This window comes from Solea senegalensis, linkage group LG13, assembly GCF_019176455.1.
Source record: "Solea senegalensis isolate Sse05_10M linkage group LG13, IFAPA_SoseM_1, whole genome shotgun sequence".
Taxonomy (NCBI): Eukaryota; Metazoa; Chordata; class Actinopteri; order Pleuronectiformes; family Soleidae; genus Solea; species Solea senegalensis.
The window spans coordinates 13,430,542-13,453,148 of record NC_058033.1 but is presented as its reverse complement, the minus strand read 5'-3'; the positions used below and the strand labels follow the sequence as shown (position 1 = coordinate 13,453,148).

Sequence of the window (22,607 nt, the reverse complement as noted above, 5' to 3'; positions counted from 1 at the left end):
GCAGTTTCACCTATTTTTTCCCCACTTGGTCAAACACAGTAAAGAGTAGTGAGGGCTTTTATTTTCTTAGAAGGAAGTGACTCGCAAAACAGATTCATCTCTGGAAATTAGTAAAAAAAAACAAAACTTGTATATTCTTTGGGTGAAGTAGCCCTTGCAGATTACTCTTTTTATGGTCTTATTTTTTCAGCTCTTTGCGGCCCACACATGAAACATGTATTTGTTGAATATACTGGCTGTCATCAGTGAGTTTCAGTTTATCATTCAAGAAATGTTTAATAATACTTAGTGGACCACGCAATGAATCAGCGAATCCAGAACATAACCAACAGATGAATCAATAATTGTTGCAGCCCGAGTTATAACTGTGTGTACAGCAGCAGCACAGGGGCGGGCAAGAAGCAATTATCTCGTAAAACTGCTGTTTTTGAGCAGTAGATTTTACTTCTGAAATGTTTTGTGGACACATTTATGTGTTTTCAGTCTTTACACTTCACCAATGTAATGTTGCTGTTGTCTCCGTCTGTCTGTCTTTACACAAAACAAATCACTTCCTGTGTGCAGCGCGGAAATGTTGCCAAGTGAAACAGGATCTAAACACTGTCGAGTGGAACGGATAGAAAGCTTGAATGTAACAGAGAGTTGTTAATATTTAAAATGTGCGCAGTTGAAAGAGTGGATTTGTTGGCCATTTTTCACTGTGACTTGTTTTATGTTGAACAACCTGCTGAAAAGATTTTGTGATTAGTTGAGAAAATAAGTAATAACTATTATATATTATAATAATAATAATAATAACAATAATAATAATAATAATAATAATAATAATAATAATAATAATAATAATAATAATAATGTGTGAAGAAAATGTTCAGCTTAACTATCACCTGATACTACATACACACAGACAAACATTGAGGCCAGTCATGACAGTCAACATCAGAGTTTCCGTGGTAACAATCTGAGAAAGGCATCTGTTTTCAGTCACACCATCAGACTGGGCCATTTGGCCCACAACCACACTCACCCAAAAACACTCACACATACTGTACATCACAGAAGGCGCAAACCTGGACCTTCTACACATAAAACAGCTTATTTCCGCTTCCTCAAACAGTCAAGCCCACCTCATAAATAAGATCTAATCCTACATATATCAAAGTGGATCGTCGCCGTCTCTGACAGCTTCACGACATCGACCTCCTGCCCCGATGTCACTTCATGCAATGTGGTGATAACTAGGGCAAGAGTCCGATATGAATAAATAACATATCCATATAAAGTACTGTATAAATAACCTTTAAAGACAGGAAACACACGAGGGACTAGCAGACATAGTGAAAATACATCCATTCAGGATGTTAGTGCATTGTTTTTTTTTACAGTCATGGAGAATATATAAGACTGCAGCCTCTATTTGTTTGCTTCAAATAAATAAAGTGGCACCAGTACATGAGCATTAAAGCTAATATACATCATTAGCTGTTTGTGAGTGTGGAGCTGCTGTTTCTCTCCAACAAATATCTTCTTCCATGTCTCATCATGCATTGAAGGCCCAGTGTGTAAAATGTAGGTAAGATTATGATTATTTTCAGCACTGTACAATCATTCAATTGTATACAAAGTGTTTCTTCATTATTCCAGATTGAGCCTTTTATATTTATATCAGCAGCCAGTTTGGACCCCTCCATGTTTACTCTTTACCAACTGAAGGCTACATAAGTGTGGGTGGGAAAAGTGAGGCATATTCAGCTGCAACTTGAAACTTCACCAGTAAATATTGCTACATTTTACACAATGTACCTTTATAGAGACTATGGGGAGCAGTTACCATCAGTGTTTGTCAAAATGGGGGTCTAATACGCCTATATTTGTACCTCTAAGCAGTGTTGCCAACTCGCTAAGTGACGTCATCACCTACTTTGCATCATTTACCACATGTGAGTAATTGTAATGCACGCTGTAGGAAAGGGGAATAGACAAAATGTGATTTTGACCCTAAATATGTTAAGAACTACAAATTAACTTCTGTCGATTATTGGTTTTTTGAAACCCCAATTCCAGACCTCCTCCTTTATTTGGGCTTGGGATATTGGGACATTTTGGAGTGCGGGCCACACGGTGTGTAGTGGTTAGCACTCTCGCCTTGCAGCGAGAAGTCCCGGGTTCGAGCCCCAGTTGGAACAAGGGCCTTTCTGCATGGAGTTTGCATGTTCTCCCCGTGTGTGCGTGGGTTCTCTCCGGGTTCTCCGGCTTCCTCCCACAGTCCAAAAACATGCAATGTGGGGATTAGGTGAATTGGACACTCTAAATTGACTGTAGGAGTGAGTGTGAGAGTGAATGGTTGTTTGTCTCTAGTTGTGTGTGGCCCTGCGATGGACTGGCGAACTGTCCAGGGTGTACCCCGCCTATCGTCCGATGTAGCTGAGATTGGCACAGCACCCCCCGCGACCCTCTGGTGGAGGATAAAGCGGTAGATGATGACTGACTAACATTTTGGAGTGCAGTATGCACAATTCATTTGCAGTCTGGATGCGGAGGGGTAAGCATCTGCTCTGACTGCAGCTGGGAGGGACTGCTGTGCTCTTTGGGGCAGGGTAGAGACCCACAGCAGCACCCGCTGTTTGTTGAGAAATAAAACAATACGCTCTTTCACGTCAGTCTCCAAAAGTCTCCAATTACAGCAGAAAAAGTCGCGAGATTTGTCACTAAACGGTAAGTTGGCAACACTGCCTCTAAGTTAACATGTAGTAATTGCCGTTTGTGTGACTCGACTTCACTTCCCTATAAAACACTGATAATAATTTCTGGGAAAATCACTGATTCTTCTTGGGAAAATCAAAAGTATGTAATATTTATGTTTGTTACATACTACTTGCCTCAAAAAGCTCTCTCTCACTCTACTCTTACACTAGCTATCATTAGCTTGTAACTGTCCAATATTGTCATCATGGAAGTAGCTAGCATCACAACACAGACTCCAACTCATTTGCTGTGGAAATGAGGGTCAGACTTTAGTGTTTAAGTTAAGTGTGACTTAAGTTAGCTAATCTATAAACATCATGGTGGTTCTGTCACCATTTTAGCTGAAGCCAAGGATAAACACTCCTGACTATAACAACGAAGTGTGAGCACACGCTCTTGAGCGACAGGATGCAGGCTGCAGTTCACTTTATAGCCAGCAGGGTTCTCTAAATGTTACACATAGAACCTTTTAAGCCTCTGATGAGTGAAAAATCTGCAAATGCTTAGATAATTAGGAAGTATCTGGAGAATATATTTGCGAGTCGTGCGCCTCTACATGCTCGTGTTGCTGTAAGCTGTACGTCGATATTCGAAACTCTATATTAAATAGCTGGTCTTGCGGTGCTCTAAGGCAAATGTATAGTTAGAGCATCAGTTATTAGTTCTGATATCAACTAACTGTTGCAACTACTGACTGAGACAAACAGTGAAGATAGAAAAAAAGTGCATTCAATGTGGCGCGAGTCCCGACTCAGACGGCATGATTCTCACTCTTTCTTGCTGGATCCCAGCTTTTTGAACAACTTCTTGCCTTTGGAGAAAAAGCCTTTCTTCTTCTTGCCTTGTGGGGAGCAGTCTGTGGTTGTCGGGCTCTCAGGTGGAGGAGAGCAGCAGGCCACCACTGCAGCTGCAGCTGCAGTCACAGTTGGACCTGCAGCTGGGTCTGGTTCTGAAGTGGAGCTTGCAGAAGGTGCCGGGTTAGGTGTTAGGTCTGTGTGCGCTGCTGGGTCAGGGAGAGGAAGTTCTGTTTGAGCGTGCAAACATTCTTCTGTTGTTGAATGTCCAGGATGTTGTGGCTCAGTAGAAGACGTCACTGAACCCTTTAGGAGGAAATGAAAAGGTTTCTGAATTAATCTGCAGTACATACTCTATCCTCGATTTTTATTTAACATATTTGTGATCACACAAAAAGGAATTACTAAAAAAATGACACACAAAGCACAGGGATCTTTTTAAATCTGTGTATCAATAAACTAGATCCAGAGGTTGGTGTAGGGTCATATACAAAGGAGCAGTGCAGCAGCTACAGCTACAGGAAGTAGACATGAACAAGGTGAGACCAGGGAGAGTGTTGATCAGTGAGCGGCTACAGTTTTCTCTGCAAACACTTACAATCACGTCTCAAAGTGCACACTTCGTTTGTGCTTCTGTACAAGGCCATGCAGGAAACAGTGGGGCAGAAGAAACCGTTAAAGAGGCAGCACAGGAAACAGTGCAAACACTGAACATATTTACAAATTATGAAAAATAAAAGTTAAGGGAAAAAAAACAGTAACTTTCAGATATTAATGATTTGTAAACGTGACACATAATATATGCATGTAAACTACAGGAGATCATCCACGGTCCCATTTTACCAGTAGTATGTGCTAACAGACCAACCTGCGAGTCTTTCCTAGGTGCTGGTGCTGGTGCTGGTGCAGACTGTGCACAGACTGGCTGTGGTGTCGATTCCTCTGGTAAAGCCTGCAGGAAGTTAGACGGAACCAAACCTCTCTGTCCGTTCAAGTCTCCCTGGATGCAGACACAAGACATTAATTATTATCCACAGCTGCTGAACAAGGTGGACATGAGTGATGCCTCTCTTCATTTCATTTAATTTCATGATAGAGGAATCCAGGGAAGTGACCACAGTAAGAAAAGCACCATTACTGCAGTGGGCTGTTGCAGTTTAGCATTACTTTTTACAACAATGTCAAGGAAGCCATTTTTGACTGCTTCAGAAGTAGTGATACAAACTACTGACAGTTTGTTATTCAATGTATCTGTCCTGTAATGTCAGTAACAGTCTTGATAGATTATGTTTGCAAGTTACTTTCAAGTCATTGTATTAGATGGCCTTTTACTGATTGAAATATGGTGAAGGAAAAAAAGTGGCAATAATTAGTAAGTCGAGTCGACACACAGGAGTTTATGTATTTCATTTTATCTGCCTTATTTTCTTTAAGAGATAACATATGACTTTCTACAATTCGCAAAATTCCGAGGCACATTAAGACTTACGTAGAAGAAGCCATCTTCGTCCATGTCACCATACACATGGATGATGTCTCCTGCACTGAAGGTCAGCTCAGCCTGAACACAGGCATGACAAACAAAAAATGTACCAAAACAACTACGGCACGCGCAGTATGTATCTACTGTAAATCATAATGGATGCGTCAGTCTGACCTCTATGTCAGTGTTGGGGGAGCTCTCTCGTGGGTCATAATCAAAGATGGCGACCATCCTGCGAGCTCCCGGGACTGCTTTCCCCGGGACTTCTTTCCCCGGGACTGCTTTCCCCGGGACTGCTTTCCCCAGGACTGCTTTCCCCGGGACTGCTTTGCCCAGGGCTGCTTTCCCCACAGCTGCCACAGCGGCAGACTTGCCTGAATCTGTGAAGTTGAACAAAGATGAGCAAACATTTCAGTGTGCCATTCTGATAATTAAAGGAGTGAGATGTTTCTGCAGTCCCGGCCAGCTCAACGTGCCTGCACGTCTGACTCACTCAGCGTCATGCTAAGCTGAGGAGAAGTCACATCACTTCATTTAAACGCAGAAACAAAGACACTGAGGTGTTTTAGGTTGTAGAAGCTGGAGTTGTTCTGCTGCTTTTAAACATCAGTCACATCAGTCAAACAGTGTTATTTCAGAAAAAAATTATCGATGATGACATTTGAACTGTGAGATGAAAAGAGGAGTCAGTACAGAGGACTGCTTGACATTTATAAGTGGGGTAAAACAATGAGCTCAAAGTGATAGTTCAGGTTCTTTGAAGTGTGAATGCATGAGCTACTAACACATAGTCAGCACCGACTTTGCCATTCATGCTCCCTGCACACCGCTGGCAACAACACCAGCCTGAAAAGAGGACATGCTCTCTCACTGAAGATGACTGGGGACATGAGCAAAAGGCTCACCTAATAAAATCTTAAGATATCTTAAAAACAAACACACTGCTTTAACTTCCTGTTAGACAGCCTTTTCTGACAGGAAACTGAAGCTTGTGTCATTTTGGAAATTGCTCATTCACAATTTAAAATTTATTGAGGACTACTGGTCCTGACAAAGTCCGTGTTTGTATCCTAAAAAGGTAAGAAATACACACACAGGCTTGAAAATGGACCAAAGCGTAAGGTGAATGTCACTGTTCAGAATACTCACATCCAGTATTAACAAATACGTAGAGAAGTGACATTTTCACAATTGTGGTCACAGTTCAATGACATGTACAATGTAGACAGATGTAGAGCTGGTTTAGCTACAGTCCTCCCCTCCCTCTATCAATCTATTAATGTTATTTCGGTTTGTCTTCTGTTTCTGCACATTTTTGCATCCAGGGAAGGACAAAGGCATATCAGCTAGCTAGCAATCCAAAGGCAGTAGTGTAAGAACAGGTGCAGTGAACAACGACACGTTTTCTGTCTTTACTTAATAATTCTTCACGCCACACTTATCGGCTGCTGGTGGCAAACTCAGCTCATTCAGTGTTGACTGTGTCTCAGTACCTCACAATAAAACATCAAAACATGAACTATAATTTTAAGGTCACAAAACATTAGCAGTGACTTCATGATAAATCCTCTTATTTGAACCATTTTCGTCTAAATGAAAGCACTTTTTTTTTCGCACTTTTGCTTTATTGAGGTAGGTTAGTTAGTAAACCCCAAAACTGTCAAACAGTTCCTCATGAGGATGCATGAAGGTGAGTCTGCAGCTACAACACAGTTCTCAGTCAAACAGTCAAAAATAACCAGTAAAAAAAAAAGGTTAAATACACAAATCATCAAGTAGACACATGCTGGCCTCCAGAGGAAGCTGGTTTGGTCGTTCATGCAGAGGCAAACAGAGAGGCAGAGGGTCAAAAAGCTAACTACGAACCTTGAATGGAGGAGTCTACGCTCTCCTCCCAGAGTGCTGCAGACTCCACTGGAAGAGACCAAGGCGAGGGAGAAGAGCATGAGCACAAATTGCAGGATGACAGGAGGAAAAATCAGACTTTATAAACCAGAATCTTTTAAGTTCTTCTAAGACTCAGGGCATCACACTGGAGTACACAAATCACAGATGGAGATCGGAGGAGATGGATGCTTCAACAAGGGATGTTTAGGTTCATGTGATCACGGAATGCATTTAAGACAGAGGAGCAGAACAATGACATCGTGTTCAGTGAGTTTAGCATTGAACAAGTGACAAACTGTCACATTCTGCTGCTGTGTATTACATGAACAGCCAATGGAAGCTGACCACAGTAACTCAGTACTCATGCATGTGCATTTCAATTGTTGTGAAGCAGTTGTAAAGATTTAAAAAAAATTAAAACTTAAATCTGGGAAAAGCTGAGGTTACCCTGAAGTGTAACATAAGACTTTTACTGAGATGAAACAACTATAGAGGAGGATTATTTATAATGGCAAAATTTGCGCTGAGTGTCAATCAAGTCAAAGTGAAAGAGAGAGAAAAACTAGCAAACCAGAAAACCAGGTGTGAGAAGAAAGGACGGAGGTGGGAAGCTGCAAACGGCAGCAAGACACACCTTTCTTGGATCGCCTTGGTTTCGGTGGTGGAACAGGGCGACGTGGTAGCTGTGCGTGTGAGCGAGTGCCTTTATGAACTTTTAGAAAGGAAAACCAATCAAAATTTGAAACCAAAAAGAAACACAGAGGTGGGTTTTTGGAGAGAAGCAGACCACACAAAATCGACAATGAAAAGCCAGGTGGAGAGCAATTTAAAAAATGACAACCAGCAAGCAGCAGACACGGCAATGAGAACAAGTGGAAGTGAAAAGGCTACAACCATCTGCAAATATGGCTCTGGATAAAGGGCAGGAAACAGGAGCCAAGTGTCTGCTTGATTTTACTGAGTGGTTCACTTCCACTTTCACCACAAGCAAACACTTTGAATTAACTTTATTCTTTAGACACCTGCATGAGAACGCAGTCAGTCACCGAGACCACAGAGATGGTTACTTTTTTTTCTTAATAGCACCACAGTGAGCAAAAGTAAAAAACAGGTGGTTTGAGTCGTCAAGGACATTTTCATTCATGTCTTTGATAATTGTTCAATAGCTAGATAACGAGAAAAGTCATGACTCTACATAAATCTGAATTATAGAAAGAAACAAGAAACAATGGATGTTGCCACACTTGTGCTATTTTCACTTCCCACTTCAACAAGAGCAGTACATAATGTTATGAATAAAACATTCAGACTGGACATAGAGCATGATAACAAACATCCATATTTATATATAAGAAGCGTCATCCTTTTTCTAAACAACTCACAAGTAGCTGCTGAGTCTTTGACTGCCAGTGTCACATACCTATCTTGTCAATGGAAGCCGCTGTGGATAAGAAGCCCTGCTGCAGCAGCTGCTGCCGGGTCTCCTCGTCCTCCACCTGGATCTCAGACACCATGTTACACGGCACAAAGCCCAAGCGACCGCCTGACTCCCCTTGGTAAAACCCGTCTGCGTCTTTATCGCCATGAACCTGAGAGGAAAGGAGTGCAAAACTGCATCAGTCAAACCAGAATGTCACAAAAAGGCACAACGTGGTGTGGTTTTAGGAAACTGTAATATTAATTGGGTTTATTGTCTGTTTATTGTCTTGTAGACATTTCTCTCTCTCTCTGATCCCTTGACTTAACTATTGTAAAATTACTGCCTTCCCCAGCTTTAACATTAGCTCTTAAAAAGTTACTGTCAAAGAAAAATGGACTTTGGACGGAGAGGGACGTACTTTGATGATCTGTCCTTCGCTGAAGGGCAGCTCCTCCTCAGCAGCATCAGGATTAGGTGACATGGTGGCAGGATCATAAGAGAAGAGGGCCACAAAGATGCGTATGTCACTGTCTCCTTTGACCTTTGGTGAATCAAGCCCACCTATGCACATGCACACACACACACACACACACACACACACACACACACACACAAACAGGTTTAAGATAATTAAGAAATGCCTGCGGCGTTCAGGTAACCCAGATCTGAGAGATCACATGTCTTTCCAAGTAATTAGAGAAGTAACAGAGAGTAAAGTCACTCCATTGAAACCTGTAGCTGTGGGTAGATTTTGTTTTACAGTTTAGAGTCACGTTACAGACAAAACATGAAATAAAAACATAATATAAATGACATAAAAATAATGATATAAAAGAGCTCCAGGCTCCACAAGTCAAAACTTGAAATACATAATAGATGACAGAACAACTGGACCAATAACAGAACAAACTGAGCATTGATTATGATAAACATACTAAATCAGTTACTTTATAAATGTCTTTTGGTTAAACAATACAACAAGACAAAAGACCCTGCATTTCACTTTAAGAAATGAAGACTGGTTTATCAAGAAAGGTATATTAATCATTCATAAAAATAATTGCAAGCGAACTAATTTAGTCTTTTACAACAGCTTTTGGTCATGAAATTCCTCTTTTTTACAATATAGTTGTTTGTATGCTTGTATGTTATGTGCTCTGCAAATGTTTGCATTTTAATTCTCTATCACAAATGTTTGTGCCTTGCAAATAGTTCTGCAAAAAGCAGAGGCAGCTTGCCCCAACCTCACCGCCCACCAACAGTTGTTGATGATGCGATGAAGAGCATTCACCCGGCACAAGCGTGTCCTCAAAACAGGTAATCAAGCTAAACCACTGATCCTAAGCTGCGCGAGCTGTTTGACAAACGTGCACTCGTTCATGATCCGCAGCAACCCAGCAATATAGGAAGCGCTGCTTGACCCACTCTCTGATCTAAATCTGAAAATGTTCGCTCACATCACAGGTACAAGTGACAAAAGAAATAAAAGCCAATAATACCAAATGCCTATTTGTATATTCCATATCCCAGTGACCTATTAATATGACACACATCACTGTCAACATCAGACCATGACACCAGTGTGACTAAAGGCATTGCAACTGTAAACTGTTTCCACAGGGGGACAAATTTGAAAAGCAGTGGTGAGACTTAAGCTGCGCTGAAGAGACATGTTCTATATGGAGAATCACCCCATCTGTGTCAACAGTCACAGGCAGACAACTTGCACACTTTCACATCCTCAATGATCTTCTAGTAGATAGGGCTGCTCCCTTCCTCTATCTGTGTGCACGTGTACACTTACATACTCGTCTGTGCAGTCAACTGTGGACTAACACACACACACACACACACACACACACACACACACAGAGCAGAGAGGTTTATTATGAGGAGTGTGCAGACTGTAATCCAGAGACGTAGCAAAAGAGAAACAGACAGGGGTTTGTATGTTCACACCACAGTCTAATTCTTTGCTTGCTAATCATGGTTACTATTTTAATGTCTGTCACTTCCTCCTGCCATGACAAGCCACTTTGGGTTAAGCCGGTTCTCAGCTTAGCAGGCTCTCTCCCACTTCTCCACTGGCGCTCACAGTACCTCCTCCTCTCTGACACCCCCTCCCCCTTCCTTCACAACACAAAGTGCTAATCTGACAACCATCATGCAAGAGAGTCATAGGGGAAAGCCTTAAAACAGAAAACAGAGCACAGGTGTGTCAGCATTGCCTCATACATTTCCGCTACATATTTGACATGAGAGCGGGGGCAATAAAACCAGAGACAGACGAATACAGGAAGACAAAAGAGGAAAGAGAGTCTGACCTTTAAGATGCCTGGCCTGCAAGCTCATTGGTTTAGGAGTGTGCTCAGCCTGGCTCCCCCACGATGGACCTGCCTCAGCTGGAGGGATCTGACTGGGCTCCTGCTCAACATGCAGAAAAAAATAAACAAAACAATAAGAAAATAATAGGGGTTCAGAAAAAGTAACAGCTGTTGTGGCACTCCTTTTTTTCCAGAAAACTTCATTATCCATGCTTCATTTAATTACAATAAATTGATTTCTTACTTATTAACTCAGTCTGTCATTTGTCTATTTGTTTAACTCATTGTGACAAAACTTTCTGGGGATTTAGGTTAGAAATGATATAACATGTTGGTGGTGATCTGGATAGGGAAACTGGGGAAGCTTCCCCAGTTTAGAGAAATTAGAGAAAGCATGTGCTTTCCCCAGGGAAACCCCAGGGCTTCCAACAAACACACTGTTTCAACATAAAACTTGTTCCTTTTTTGTTTTGTAGCAGACACTAACACAAATCGAAACACATCCACTGTAAGCTAACACAAGACAAGGAAACACTGAGTATTTTAGGAAGAGAACAGTGCAGAGATGTAGGAGCATGTGACAGTAACTGGAATTAGTGCAGTTGGACAGAGGGAGGATAGATTCCACATTGACTATAGCTTAATTATGAAGATTAGTATCATAAACTATGTTTGGAGTGTTTGGAAAGTGCTTGCTACCATACAGTTACTGAATAAAAATACTGTAAAGTGGTGGACAAAACTAGGTGACCTCCGTCTGTCCCCTGTGGTGATGATGAAGATGGAAAAGTAAGCTTTAGTCTACTGAGCAGAGAAGGGAAGTGGTTTCCACTACTGCGGGTTAGATCCACATTGCTATGGGGGAGTGGGTCGAGCTGAGACAACACACCCTTTGTGGCTGGCCGGCAGGGATGTTTGCCAGAGTATCAGCCTTCCGTGCTCGGCGAGGATGAGGCCTGCAGTGCTCCACCTGAGCCCCCTCCACCCACCACTCAGAGCTCATCTGCTCCATCCCCACCTCCCCAGGACTGTACTCTGTAGGCTCGTCATTATCATCTGTCCCGTACTCAACGTCAATCTCTCCCGCACGACCAACAGGTGACCTCAGAGTCCGTACGGTTTTGCTGACTGGGTTGGGTGTTGGCTGGGTGGGGGCGTGGCTGAGGTTGGCTGCTGAGGCAACAGCCCTCTGACTCCTCAGCATGGCCTCCCTCCTAAGGCGGTCCCCTAGCCCTTTGAGCAGCCCTCGCTCTCTGATGTTGGGGGTCAGCTGTGGTGGACAGTGGGCTGACACCCGCTTGCTGGTGGGACCTTCATAAAAACTTTCCTCTTCTTCAGAATAAGTGATGGTGTCCACTGTGTCGGCATAGTGCACCCTGTGCTGCGTCTTAGGCTTTACCTGTGAAGGTTTGTGTCTAAGTAAAGGCTCTTTGGTTAGAGATCTGAGATCCCTATTGTAGTGGTGATGGTGAGGGGGAACGTGTGGGTGTAGGTTGGAGTGATGTTGTCGAGGGGGGGCAGGGTGGAGGTGGCCAGACTTGTGCCGAGAACGAGTGCGGTGCCTTAAAGGCTCTTCTTGACCACTGTCCTCCTCTTCTGTCAACTCAGGAATACTGGACAGCTGCTTGTTGTGGTAAACCTGAGGAGGCAACTTAAGGATCTTCTCAAGAACCTCCTCATCACTGTCTGGAGGCTCCAGTTTGTATAACTACAAGGACCACAGGTCACAGCATGCAAGTAGGTTTGGTGTCAGTGTGGTAAAATATCATATTGTTCGGTAAAAATAGTGTGGAAAAAACAGATGACAACCCAGACATGCAAAGGAAAGACAAAAGAAAGAAGAAGAAAAAAAGAGAAACAATCATAATCAAACAACATCAAGAGAATGAGAGCAGAAACAAGGGCACAAAATGAGAACTTAAAGATGAAGTGAAAGAAGCTTATTTTACTGAAACAGTAGAACATGCTACATATTCATTACCCTGGTTGCTCTAACTGCATATCCTTTAGCCTGTGCTTCTCCAAGGTGGTCAGAGTAGTCCTCCTCCTCCTCCTCCAGGATGTCAGACAGGTCTGATCGACTGTTGTCTGCGAGGTAGTCACTGGTAGGTTCCACAAGCCCTCTGCCATAATTCTGAAAGGACACATTGAAAAGAAGCATGTAGTGTACTTATTTTAAGTATTAACCACTTAACTTGCAAAAGCACAGCATATACTGTACATAAACGTCTGCTTGATTATAAATTCTTCCATAGTCAAGCTCCATCTCCGCTGTCTGGTTGCATTAACTTGAAATCTACCACTAACACCCAACAGACAAATCTTTTGATGCTAAGTGAAGGCTACAGTAATGTCCAAAGTAGAAGTCTGGACATTGTCTGGGGTTTGCTGATATCATGACGATCGAAGGGTTAGACTGTCTTAGAGATGGGTGGTATGCAGAAGGCAGGACACTCGCCCACTCTCTTGGTGTGGATTATCTAGCATTTCTCCTGCTGACATTATCTGTTGATTTGACATGGGACCTGGCTGGAGAATCTCATTTCATGAAAATGTGCATTGACAAATATCTCTGGAGAATGTCCAGACTTTGGTGCATGTCTGAAAGCAGCTTAAGACAAAGCACTGACAGGAGCTTTACTGATGCAACTGTATTAAGTTTCCATGATTTTGTTTCATTATACTGTATGTAAGCACAATATCAAGATGTACAGTACATGTTATAGACTTTGCATCATGTGGGGTCTACATTAATTGATCCATATAAAGTGATGGGCTGCTTTATCAACAATAAACACTTTTTAAAGTGCTTATTAAAGCTACAGACACAGCTGTGCAGATTCTAAATCAGTAAACTACTGATTCCTTTAAATCTGATAGATATAAACCAACTCCTTTCAGCTAGTCACAGCACACAATAGTTCAATTTCGGCCAAATTCTTCAAGGCTCCAGAAGAAAGAAATAGAAACTACATCTATTTGATATGCTGAAGACCTAAACTAATCAACCCCCCTCCCCTTCAGACCGGCTCTCACCTGTGATCCGATTCAGTTGTACCAACAGACTACTTTAATTTTAGTAGTGAAGAGGGTCAGGACTGACCTGCTGCCTCCTGTTGTATGCTGGCTCCTTCTCCTGTCTCAAAAAGTCATCAATGGACACCAGACGGGTATTCTCTTGCTCATCCTCTACCTCGGACTCCAGCGGTGAGATGCTGGGGGGTCGGAGGAAGTTTTTATACTGAGGGTTTAGAAGGTCCGTGATCTGGGCTTTGGGTGGGGATGGGAAGGGCTCAGGAGTCTCGAGTTTGGCACAAGGGTCATCAATGAACTCTGTGATGGATGGGAAAGGACGAATAGGATCAGGGCTGTCAACATCTCTGCGCTGCTCCAACACTGGTGACGCTGCTGCCATGACAGGTACTTGTTCAGGTGCAGGTACTGCTAATGGACATGGTAGAGGTGCTGAGGTGGTGGGGGAGGTCACATTAACCTGAAGATGCAGAGTCAAAGAAATGTTATTTATAAAGTAGATATAAATCCCAGAACATTCAAAACACAACATAACCACAACAACAAAAACAGCAATAGACACTGCTGAATGACCTTATTTTTTTCAGCAGTAGAATTACCTTTTGAAACTTTTTGTGGACACTGAGTTTCCAGTCTTACTACAACCACTGTGTCTTCTTTTACTAGAGCAATGTTGCTGTTGCCTTATTCTGTCCTGACATAAAATTAATTACTTACTGTGTGCAACTTGGCAATGTAATCGAGCGACACAAGATCTTAATAACACAATAATGAGAAACACAGAGAGAGTCGCGTGGCCCTCATAGGGTCAAACTGTACTGAGTGAACTTATTTGATAATGGTTTAATGTAACATTTGTATTTGTTTATACTTTGTTTATACTAGAACTAATTCAGTTTAAATGACAAAGAGAGTATTACCACTGGTGTGATGGTGTGGGCTACTGGTGACGTAGTCTCACACACAGCTAAGGCAGCAGCAGATGAAGGGTTGGCCCAGGCCTTCACATATGAGGCAGATGAGAGAGGGTCTTCAGCTTGAAGGGCATTAGGAGAGTTGGCAACGGCCTCCATTAAGAGGCCAGAGTTGTATGCGTTGTGTGATGGCAAAGTGCTGGGCAGCATAGAGATTTTGGCAGCAGAGTTCATGTAGGACGGTGGTGAGGGCAGATTACTGGGGCCTATTGGGGCACAGGGTGATGGCAGTGGCACAGCTGTGGGGGTGATAGCTGGGCCTGCCATGATGGCAGGCAACTTGGAGGGCACGTTGACTGGGAAAGAGTCACAGGACTCCCCGTGAGCAGACGTGGTGCGGACAGTGAGCTCCAGAGCTGCCTGCAGGGACTGGATCTGAGAGGGTCCCAGCAGAGCACTGCCAGCTGTTGGGGAAGACACTTCCAGCACCTGGGAAGGAAAATAACAGAGAGATATGTTAGATACGTAAGTTCAATAATCACTGTGCTTTAGATTTAAACAGTGAGGGGGCATTACAGCATGAGGTACCATCAAAATATTTGCTACTATGTTCTAATGCAAAAATTGGAAAGACAGAACATAGTGAATTTAATTTGTTTTTTATATCATCTCTGTTATTGGGGCTCTAAAATGCTGGAGTCATGTGGATGGTAATGATGTTGCCCCCTCAGCTTCATCTTAAAGAAACAGGTACCTTTTTCTTATCAGCATATATAGTGTATCCAGTGACACGGACTCCATTCGAGGTCCCGGCAGCATCTATGGTGACGGGCAGCCAGCTGATGAGGGCAATCCCCGGAGAGGGGCCATGCTCCAGCTGCACATCCAGAGGAGCATCAGGTGGACCTACATGCATTAGAGGTGTCACACCAGACCAGTGAAGAGAGAAAAGACTTAGTAACAACATTTTACATAAATATAGCTTCAAGTGAATTACTATTATTGAAAACAGTGCACGGGATAGCAATTGAATATCACAAGGAGCATTTGATTTCACCAAGACAGTCACTGTCTAATACTGCTGTCTAACACTCTACAGGGCCAATAAGACATGTAGAAATGATATACCTTGGTTCCCAGAGTGTGGGCATGAAACTAGAGCACATTCGGATGATGATTAAGAGAAATTCACTTTACATCTCATATAAAATTCATCATAAATATGTTCAGTACAGGCCTCAGGTTCCTTCCTGAATAATATGTGTATTTCTATTGTCTAGGAGGAGTGCAAGTAGGGAATATGGCACCTAAGGGTGACAACAAATGATGTTGAGTTGAGGGTGGAGTTTTATTTGAGTACCAAATACATGGATTTCGTCCTGTTAAAATTTGTTTTTAATCTCTCCAATAAATGTTTGCTCATTTTGTGAAAATAAAGTGTCTTGAGATAATGTATGCTGTGTTTTGGGACTATCCAAAAGTGATATGATTTGATTTAAGCCTACCGGGTTCTTATGCCCAGTGCATTGTGGGAAGGACAGGGATATATAAAGCAAATGGAAAAGATGCACAGGCAGTAAACAGTCGTCATGATAAGGGCATCATACTTTCCTCTAATTCATGGCATGAGTAGGAGTACTTGATCAGTATGTGTGGCAGAAGATGGCGTTGATTGTTTAAAAGAATGTATGCTTTTAAACATATGTATCACATATAGGACATCTTAGTTTGCACTGAAAAATACATCACAATCAGTAAGTGCTACACTAAAGGTCAGTGTTATATGAAGAACTAGACAAAGGCAGCAGAAAACGTGAGGAGTTGTCAAAAGGGAAGGGCTTTAGACTATGTGTATGACAATATGAACATTCATTGGTTGAGAAACTGCTTCATCCTGACCTGCCATCAGTGTGGTGAAGGTGATTGTAGTGCTTCTGTGTTCACGTCGCTCCACAGGTAATTCCCAAGGTGTGCGATGTGGTCGTGCCTCCACTTTGACTGTGTACTGCAAGCTGGGCAAGAGGTCTTTGAGGCACAGTGAGTAGCAGCCAGCCTTCACCAGCTCACACTCCTCCTCGTTCAAGGACACGATGTGTACATAGTTACTGTTGCTGGGCAGCCAGCTCAGGTTGGCAGAAGTGGCGGTGACCCTCTCTACACGCAGCTGTGTGGGCGCCACACAAACATCCCGACCGACTAGCATGCTGCAGCGTAGCTGGTCTGACACGCCCTTCTCTGTCAGGCTCTGCACTGACACACGGTAGGCCTTGAGGTTTATGTCCAGCCGCTCCAGCACTGCTTTGGTCTGGGCACCGAAGGGCACATTCAACCGCAGTTCCTGGTCCACGTACACATTATAGCTCCACACGTTGCCCCACCCAGCTGGCACCAGCGGAGGGTCCCAGCCAATGATGATGCTCTTGGCAAGCTGCTTGATGAGGGTGAGCTTACGTGGGTAAGGCACAACATCCACTCCCACCTCCTCCAAATCCAAGTCCAGGCCGTTGGTGAGGGGGGCTGGGACAGCCAAGGCCGATGCCGGATCTGAGGGGGCTGAGACAGGGGCTGAGGCAGCAGTGGCCTGTGTCCTTTCTGAGGCACCGATACTCATGTGGAGGTGATGCTGGTGGCTGGCACTGTGCAGGCTGCTGTCTAGCAGGGAGGTATGGGACATGTCCCCTGTCTCTGGTGGGTGAGTGCTCATGACATCGTCATCCGATACACGTTCCACAAAGTTAGAGGGGACCAGCCCTCTCCGTCCATCCATCAGCTCACCTGAGAGGAAAGGCAGTAAAGAAAATATGAATATTAAGTAGTTTAAGACTGGTTAATGTTCTAGTCAAGCTCTAGCTGAATATTTACTCTGTTATAGATTCAAAACAAGATGGAGCATTACCACACGATACACAATCACAAGTATTAACTACAATACTCTAAAGCAATGATAAAAGCCTTCTGAATGCACTTTAAGATAAAACAATAAAATAAATTTGATTTTTGATTTGAAAACAAGTGATTGTTCAACCCTGAATTAGATACAACAAAATAGACTGAGCACTGACCTTCATAGAAGCCATCATCATCCATGTCTCCATACACATAGATGTATTCCCCAGCAGTAAGTGGCAGCTCCACTTCAGGGTTGTCATTGGGGCCGTCATAAGGATTATAGCTGTTTCAAGTAAATGTTCCATGTTCCTTATTTCCACCACATTATAGCAAACTGTTGATTTGATGAGTTGACTCCCTTACTATATAATTGCTTACCTATATCTTGCAATGAAAACCTGAAGCTTTGCTGCTCCTCTGCTGGCTGCATATGGTGCCGGGGCCACATCAATGTCTAGCTCCTCTACTTCACTGGCAGTGTCCACCTGACAACACCATGCACACAGGATGAAGTAATGTCATATAAAAAATGTGCACAAAAAGTAAGGAAATTGTTGTTAGATGGTAGATTATTCCTTTGTTGTAACAATGCTTTTTGACGATACATCTTATACAGTTGGAAAGCCACATTTGTGGGCTGAGCAGATGAGTTGAGTATGTGGTTGCGCCTATGAAAAACCTTCTGTCTTCTGCTATTGACTCGTGTTTTGACTTATTGATCAGCATGAGGAGAAGGTGCCAGGCTGCTGTGGTTGTGTATGGTTCTTCCACATGCTACTGAGGCCCCTGTTTGTTAAAATAATAAATTGTTAAATTAGCAATAATGTCTTGTTTCTTCAGACTTCAATCATCCAGTCCAATAAACAACACCAAACAAGAGTCAATAAGCTGTTTGGCATTGGCAGAGAAGATTTGGTAAGTTTTTCTTGGGTGCAACCCACATACTCAACTCTGCTGCTCAACCCACAAAAGCATTGACCACACATGCATGTGGCACCATTTAAAACGGAAATAAACAGGCTTTTCAATTATATATATTTTTTGCCAAGAAGCATTGTTACAACAACAAGAATAATCAACCCAATTCAAATCAACACAATTTTACTTACGTTTTTTATACTAAGTTTAGCAGGAGACAGACTGATAAACATGGAATTCTAGTTTAGCATTTTCTCAAAAAAATGTTTTCTCACATATTTCTCAACAAAGTAAAAAATAGAACATATATATATACATATACATATATGTATATATTAATCTATTCACTGTGAATACAGATCTAAATATTAGCCAGCATTAATGACTGCACATGTAATAATACAACATTCATATAATATTATGATTTGTAATAAATGTGTCACTGTGGAGTTTGATTTCCATCCATATCAACAACACAACAACACAATACGACAATAAAGATTGTATTTATAGCTCCCTGGGAAAAACCTTTTTAAGGATAATCACTTACAACTACTTCTGTATAACCTCCATAATCCACAATGGCCAGAGGATTATTTCACAAAAAAAAAAACAGCTTTACATGAGTGTTGTTAGACGAGCGATGACAGGAAAAGACCACCTTCCTGTCTGTCACTCAAGACCAGAGGCTGACACTTTGTAAACAATAATTCTTGGCACCAACAATTCAAATGATTTCTCTTATGTATGGGCAATATTTTCTCTTGAGTATTTAGCTTTAGTCTGTGCTTGCGTGGGAAGACAAAGAGGTTGAGGAGGGTTTTTAATCCATTAAATCCACACAATCTATGTGTTCATGTGTAGCTGTCTCAGTAATCTTGATAAGTTATCAGTCCGTCTATGTAGAGAATAAGAAAACAGAAATGTTGAAAGCACAAGGGAGTACTTTCAGAAGCCTACAACCAAGGTTTGACACTAACCAAAACATGAAATGTAGCACAAACGGAAACCATTTTGGATAAGAGACACTGAGTTTAATGCTAACCTAAGTCAACCTAACCAGAAGTAGCAGCACTAACTATATCTTTCAACCACAGTCAGTGTGGCAAAAACATTACTGATGTTGTGCAATAAGGTGTAACGCAATAAAATATAAAAAAAATATTCCAGCAACAAATAACAATTTACTTTAAAGTGTGACAATGTCTGCTCTCTCCCTCAAAACACACAGAACACACACTGGGGATGACAGCTTTGTTGATACTGACTACATCATGCTGGAATCACCTGTAAGAAAACACTAAACATCATTATAGTGAACCATGCAGGTAGGCAGGTCAGTCAGTGACAGGTACCCCAGCGAATCAACCTGTTTGGTCCAAACTAAATGGCTGGCCATGTTACAGTATGACCAAAAACACTATGTAGAAATTAATATAGTCTTTCAGTCGTTAAACAAACTGTCCACTCACAGGTGTAAACTCATGTGTGCCGTGACTTATCTATTTCAAAACTGACATCATGTTCGACTGGAGAAGACCTGAAACTAGTGATTCATTACCATGAACTCTTAGGAAAATGTTAACTGACTTCGGACTTCACTTTTCAAAACAGATGGCTATGACCATTTCTTATATTCAGTATATGGAAGGCAATAGAATTTTTTTCCAGACAACTTTATATATTAATGGAATCAGGATTTCAGAACACAACACATTCCAGAAAATAGCTAGAACAAAAACAAAGAAAAAGTCAAAACGTTTGAATGATGACATGAGTAAGATGACTTTCATAGAATTGTACCTCATGTGTTGGACTGGATTTGTGTGGACTTAGGTGCGTGTCAGACTTGGGGGTGAGGTGCGTGGTCTCTGACTTGCTGGAGGAAGAGGCCGACTTGCTAACACTGATGGTGGGCAACTCACGATGCTTGGTGACGGGCGAGCGCTCCAACCTGGACAGTCCCGCAGCGTGGGGGGTGGCCCCCATTCGCAGCGCAGCTGCCACATCTAATAGGAGAGAGGGAGTGAGAAGATAATACATAATCCACGACTATAACAGACACCTCCAGCCCTCTCACTGGTTAACCTGCTTCAATCCGTGAGCAGCTAGGTGGGTGAGGGTCATTGGTTGACATGCAGGAGGCTCAAGGTTGACTGATTAAACAGTTGAGGGAAAAATCCTGCCTCCATCTGTCTGAGGTCAGAGGGCACTCTAAGTTGTGGCAACGTGTGTCACACCAGTGGTGTTAAAGGGCTTAACTGGTTCCACGGGCCACATCCTGTGATGGTGAGAATAATACACAGACTCTGCCACGGTGTTGGACTGTGACAGTGTGGGTGAGATGACAGGTTAGAACATGCCGTGCTTTTATGACGGTGAGTCCGACACATGTTATGAATAACGGAGACGGAGAGCGTACCGAGCGGATCATTACCCTCAGGGCAGGAGAGAGTGTCACCTCCCTCGAGACTCCAGAAGGCTATTTCACCCAGAGACACCATATCCCATGAGCCATCAGTGCAGTCTAAAACACATGAACAGCGTAGGAGAAAAAGGTTGGATAGACACTGTACACACTCTTGTTATGTTCAAGGCAGCTTTGAGTGGAACTGCATTCTTGTTTTGCCTGGAAGCATTTCCTCTTTCAGTGACCGGATTATCTTTGGAACTGAAAAGATCCGATTATCATATACAATAGAAGTTGAATTACCCGTCTGACAATGATTGAACTATAAAGTCATCCTGAAACAAGATGGATTATGGCAGTTATTGTTCTCAGATAAATTCAAAGAAATTCTCTCGCATTTGCAAACATGCTGTGCTGATGTTAAAAATGACCAAAATCAATCTATTCCTGCAATCAAGTTGGTTAATATTGTTTTTGTAATCATATGAGTACATGTTTGTGATGGTGAGGCTCACCTCGCTCTGTGGTCAGGCCCACCCCATTGGTCAGAACAGAGAGGCTGGGATTGTTGAGGAGGGTAGAGCTGGCCAGGTCCACCTTTGAAGCCTGTAGTCGAAACTTCTCCAGCTCTTGGGACAGCAAGCCAAACTGCTCACTCTGGCTGCGACATTTCTCCTCCAGTTCTCGTACCTTTGACTACGCATGAGGTGCAACAAACAAACACAGTGGGCAAAAAACACAAAGTAAATCCATTTAAAAAGGAAACATTTAATAGTTTTACAAGATATCATAAATTCATGATCACTACTAAAATAAACGACAAGCACAGGACAACCTATGCCATGACCTATGCATTTATACTATAATAAAATCAGTGGTTTCCTGTAATACATGAATCATCTAACCCTGTAAAGATAAGAAAGATTTATTGTATCTATCAATTATATTGCATTATGAGTATTTTTACCATCAAATTCGACATCTGATTTTACAGTCATGATTTTATTTTGTTGGATTGACAAGCGGAACAACATACAGTAAATGCATTTTTGCATACATATGGTATGAAATAACAAATTAAGTATTCCATTAGAATGGGGTTAGAATGGGGAAGGGTTAGGGTTTGAATTCCAGGTTAGAATGGGGAAAGACACTAAGGTTAAAGCCACAAACACAGACAACACACAGTTACACACTCAACGGGAAGAAGATGGGAGGGAAGTAAAGGCAGGTAGTTTTCTGGTATGACGGGACAGTGGTAAAAACCAAAGGTGCAAAGAAAAACAGGTTATACAAAGTTACTTGTTGTGCTACAGTTTTACACTGCAAAGCAGTCAATTCACAGCAGTGTTATTTGCCAGAAAGCTACAGAGGTTGGCCTCGGCCCTTTCTATATGTGGCTGACTTCACATCCGGTTGTGGTGGGAGTTTCCTGGCAGGCTGATCTGACAAAAGCCTCTGCATGAAACTGTCTGTGAACAACATTTCCTGTTAGCGCTCACCTACACAAACCAGAGCCTGCAGTCAACTGTTACCTGGCGACACTGAGCTGAACTGTTCATAAGTACAGAGACACTGGGAGGAAGGACGCACAGATCTCTTTTATAGAACAGTTATCTGACTTATTGATATGCTGGGTTGATGTAAAATCTAATTTACTCGGATGAAATAAGATTAAATAACAAGACAGCATGACAAGTATGGTGCGAGAGCTCAGTATATCTGGGAGTGAATGACCCAATATACATGAAGTAACCCAAAAACTGTCTTAAATTAGCAGATGTGGCCAC

General features: G+C 42.4%; 1 protein-coding gene across 1 annotated transcript in view; it reads right to left on the bottom strand.

Annotated features, from left to right (window-relative positions):
• Positions 1-822: 822 nt before the first annotated feature.
• Positions 823-22,607, bottom strand: part of LOC122780051 (RIMS-binding protein 2) — a 62,421-nt gene continuing 40,636 nt past the window's right edge. Inside the window, exons 14-34 of the mRNA XM_044042823.1 lie at positions 21,333-21,513; positions 20,830-20,934; positions 20,211-20,416; positions 17,868-17,974; positions 17,663-17,772; positions 16,500-17,375; positions 15,729-15,755; positions 15,355-15,506; positions 14,607-15,089; positions 13,757-14,146; positions 12,635-12,787; positions 11,543-12,361; positions 10,654-10,753; positions 8,748-8,890; positions 8,330-8,498; positions 7,544-7,621; positions 6,889-6,936; positions 5,197-5,402; positions 5,029-5,100; positions 4,408-4,539; positions 823-3,845 (exon numbers count right to left, since the gene is read on the bottom strand). Coding sequence (XP_043898758.1) covers positions 3,513-3,845; positions 4,408-4,539; positions 5,029-5,100; positions 5,197-5,402; positions 6,889-6,936; positions 7,544-7,621; positions 8,330-8,498; positions 8,748-8,890; positions 10,654-10,753; positions 11,543-12,361; positions 12,635-12,787; positions 13,757-14,146; positions 14,607-15,089; positions 15,355-15,506; positions 15,729-15,755; positions 16,500-17,375; positions 17,663-17,772; positions 17,868-17,974; positions 20,211-20,416; positions 20,830-20,934; positions 21,333-21,513 — 4,890 coding nt within the window. The 3' untranslated portion in view covers positions 823-3,512. The remainder of the gene's footprint in view (positions 3,846-4,407; positions 4,540-5,028; positions 5,101-5,196; positions 5,403-6,888; positions 6,937-7,543; positions 7,622-8,329; positions 8,499-8,747; positions 8,891-10,653; positions 10,754-11,542; positions 12,362-12,634; positions 12,788-13,756; positions 14,147-14,606; positions 15,090-15,354; positions 15,507-15,728; positions 15,756-16,499; positions 17,376-17,662; positions 17,773-17,867; positions 17,975-20,210; positions 20,417-20,829; positions 20,935-21,332; positions 21,514-22,607) is intronic.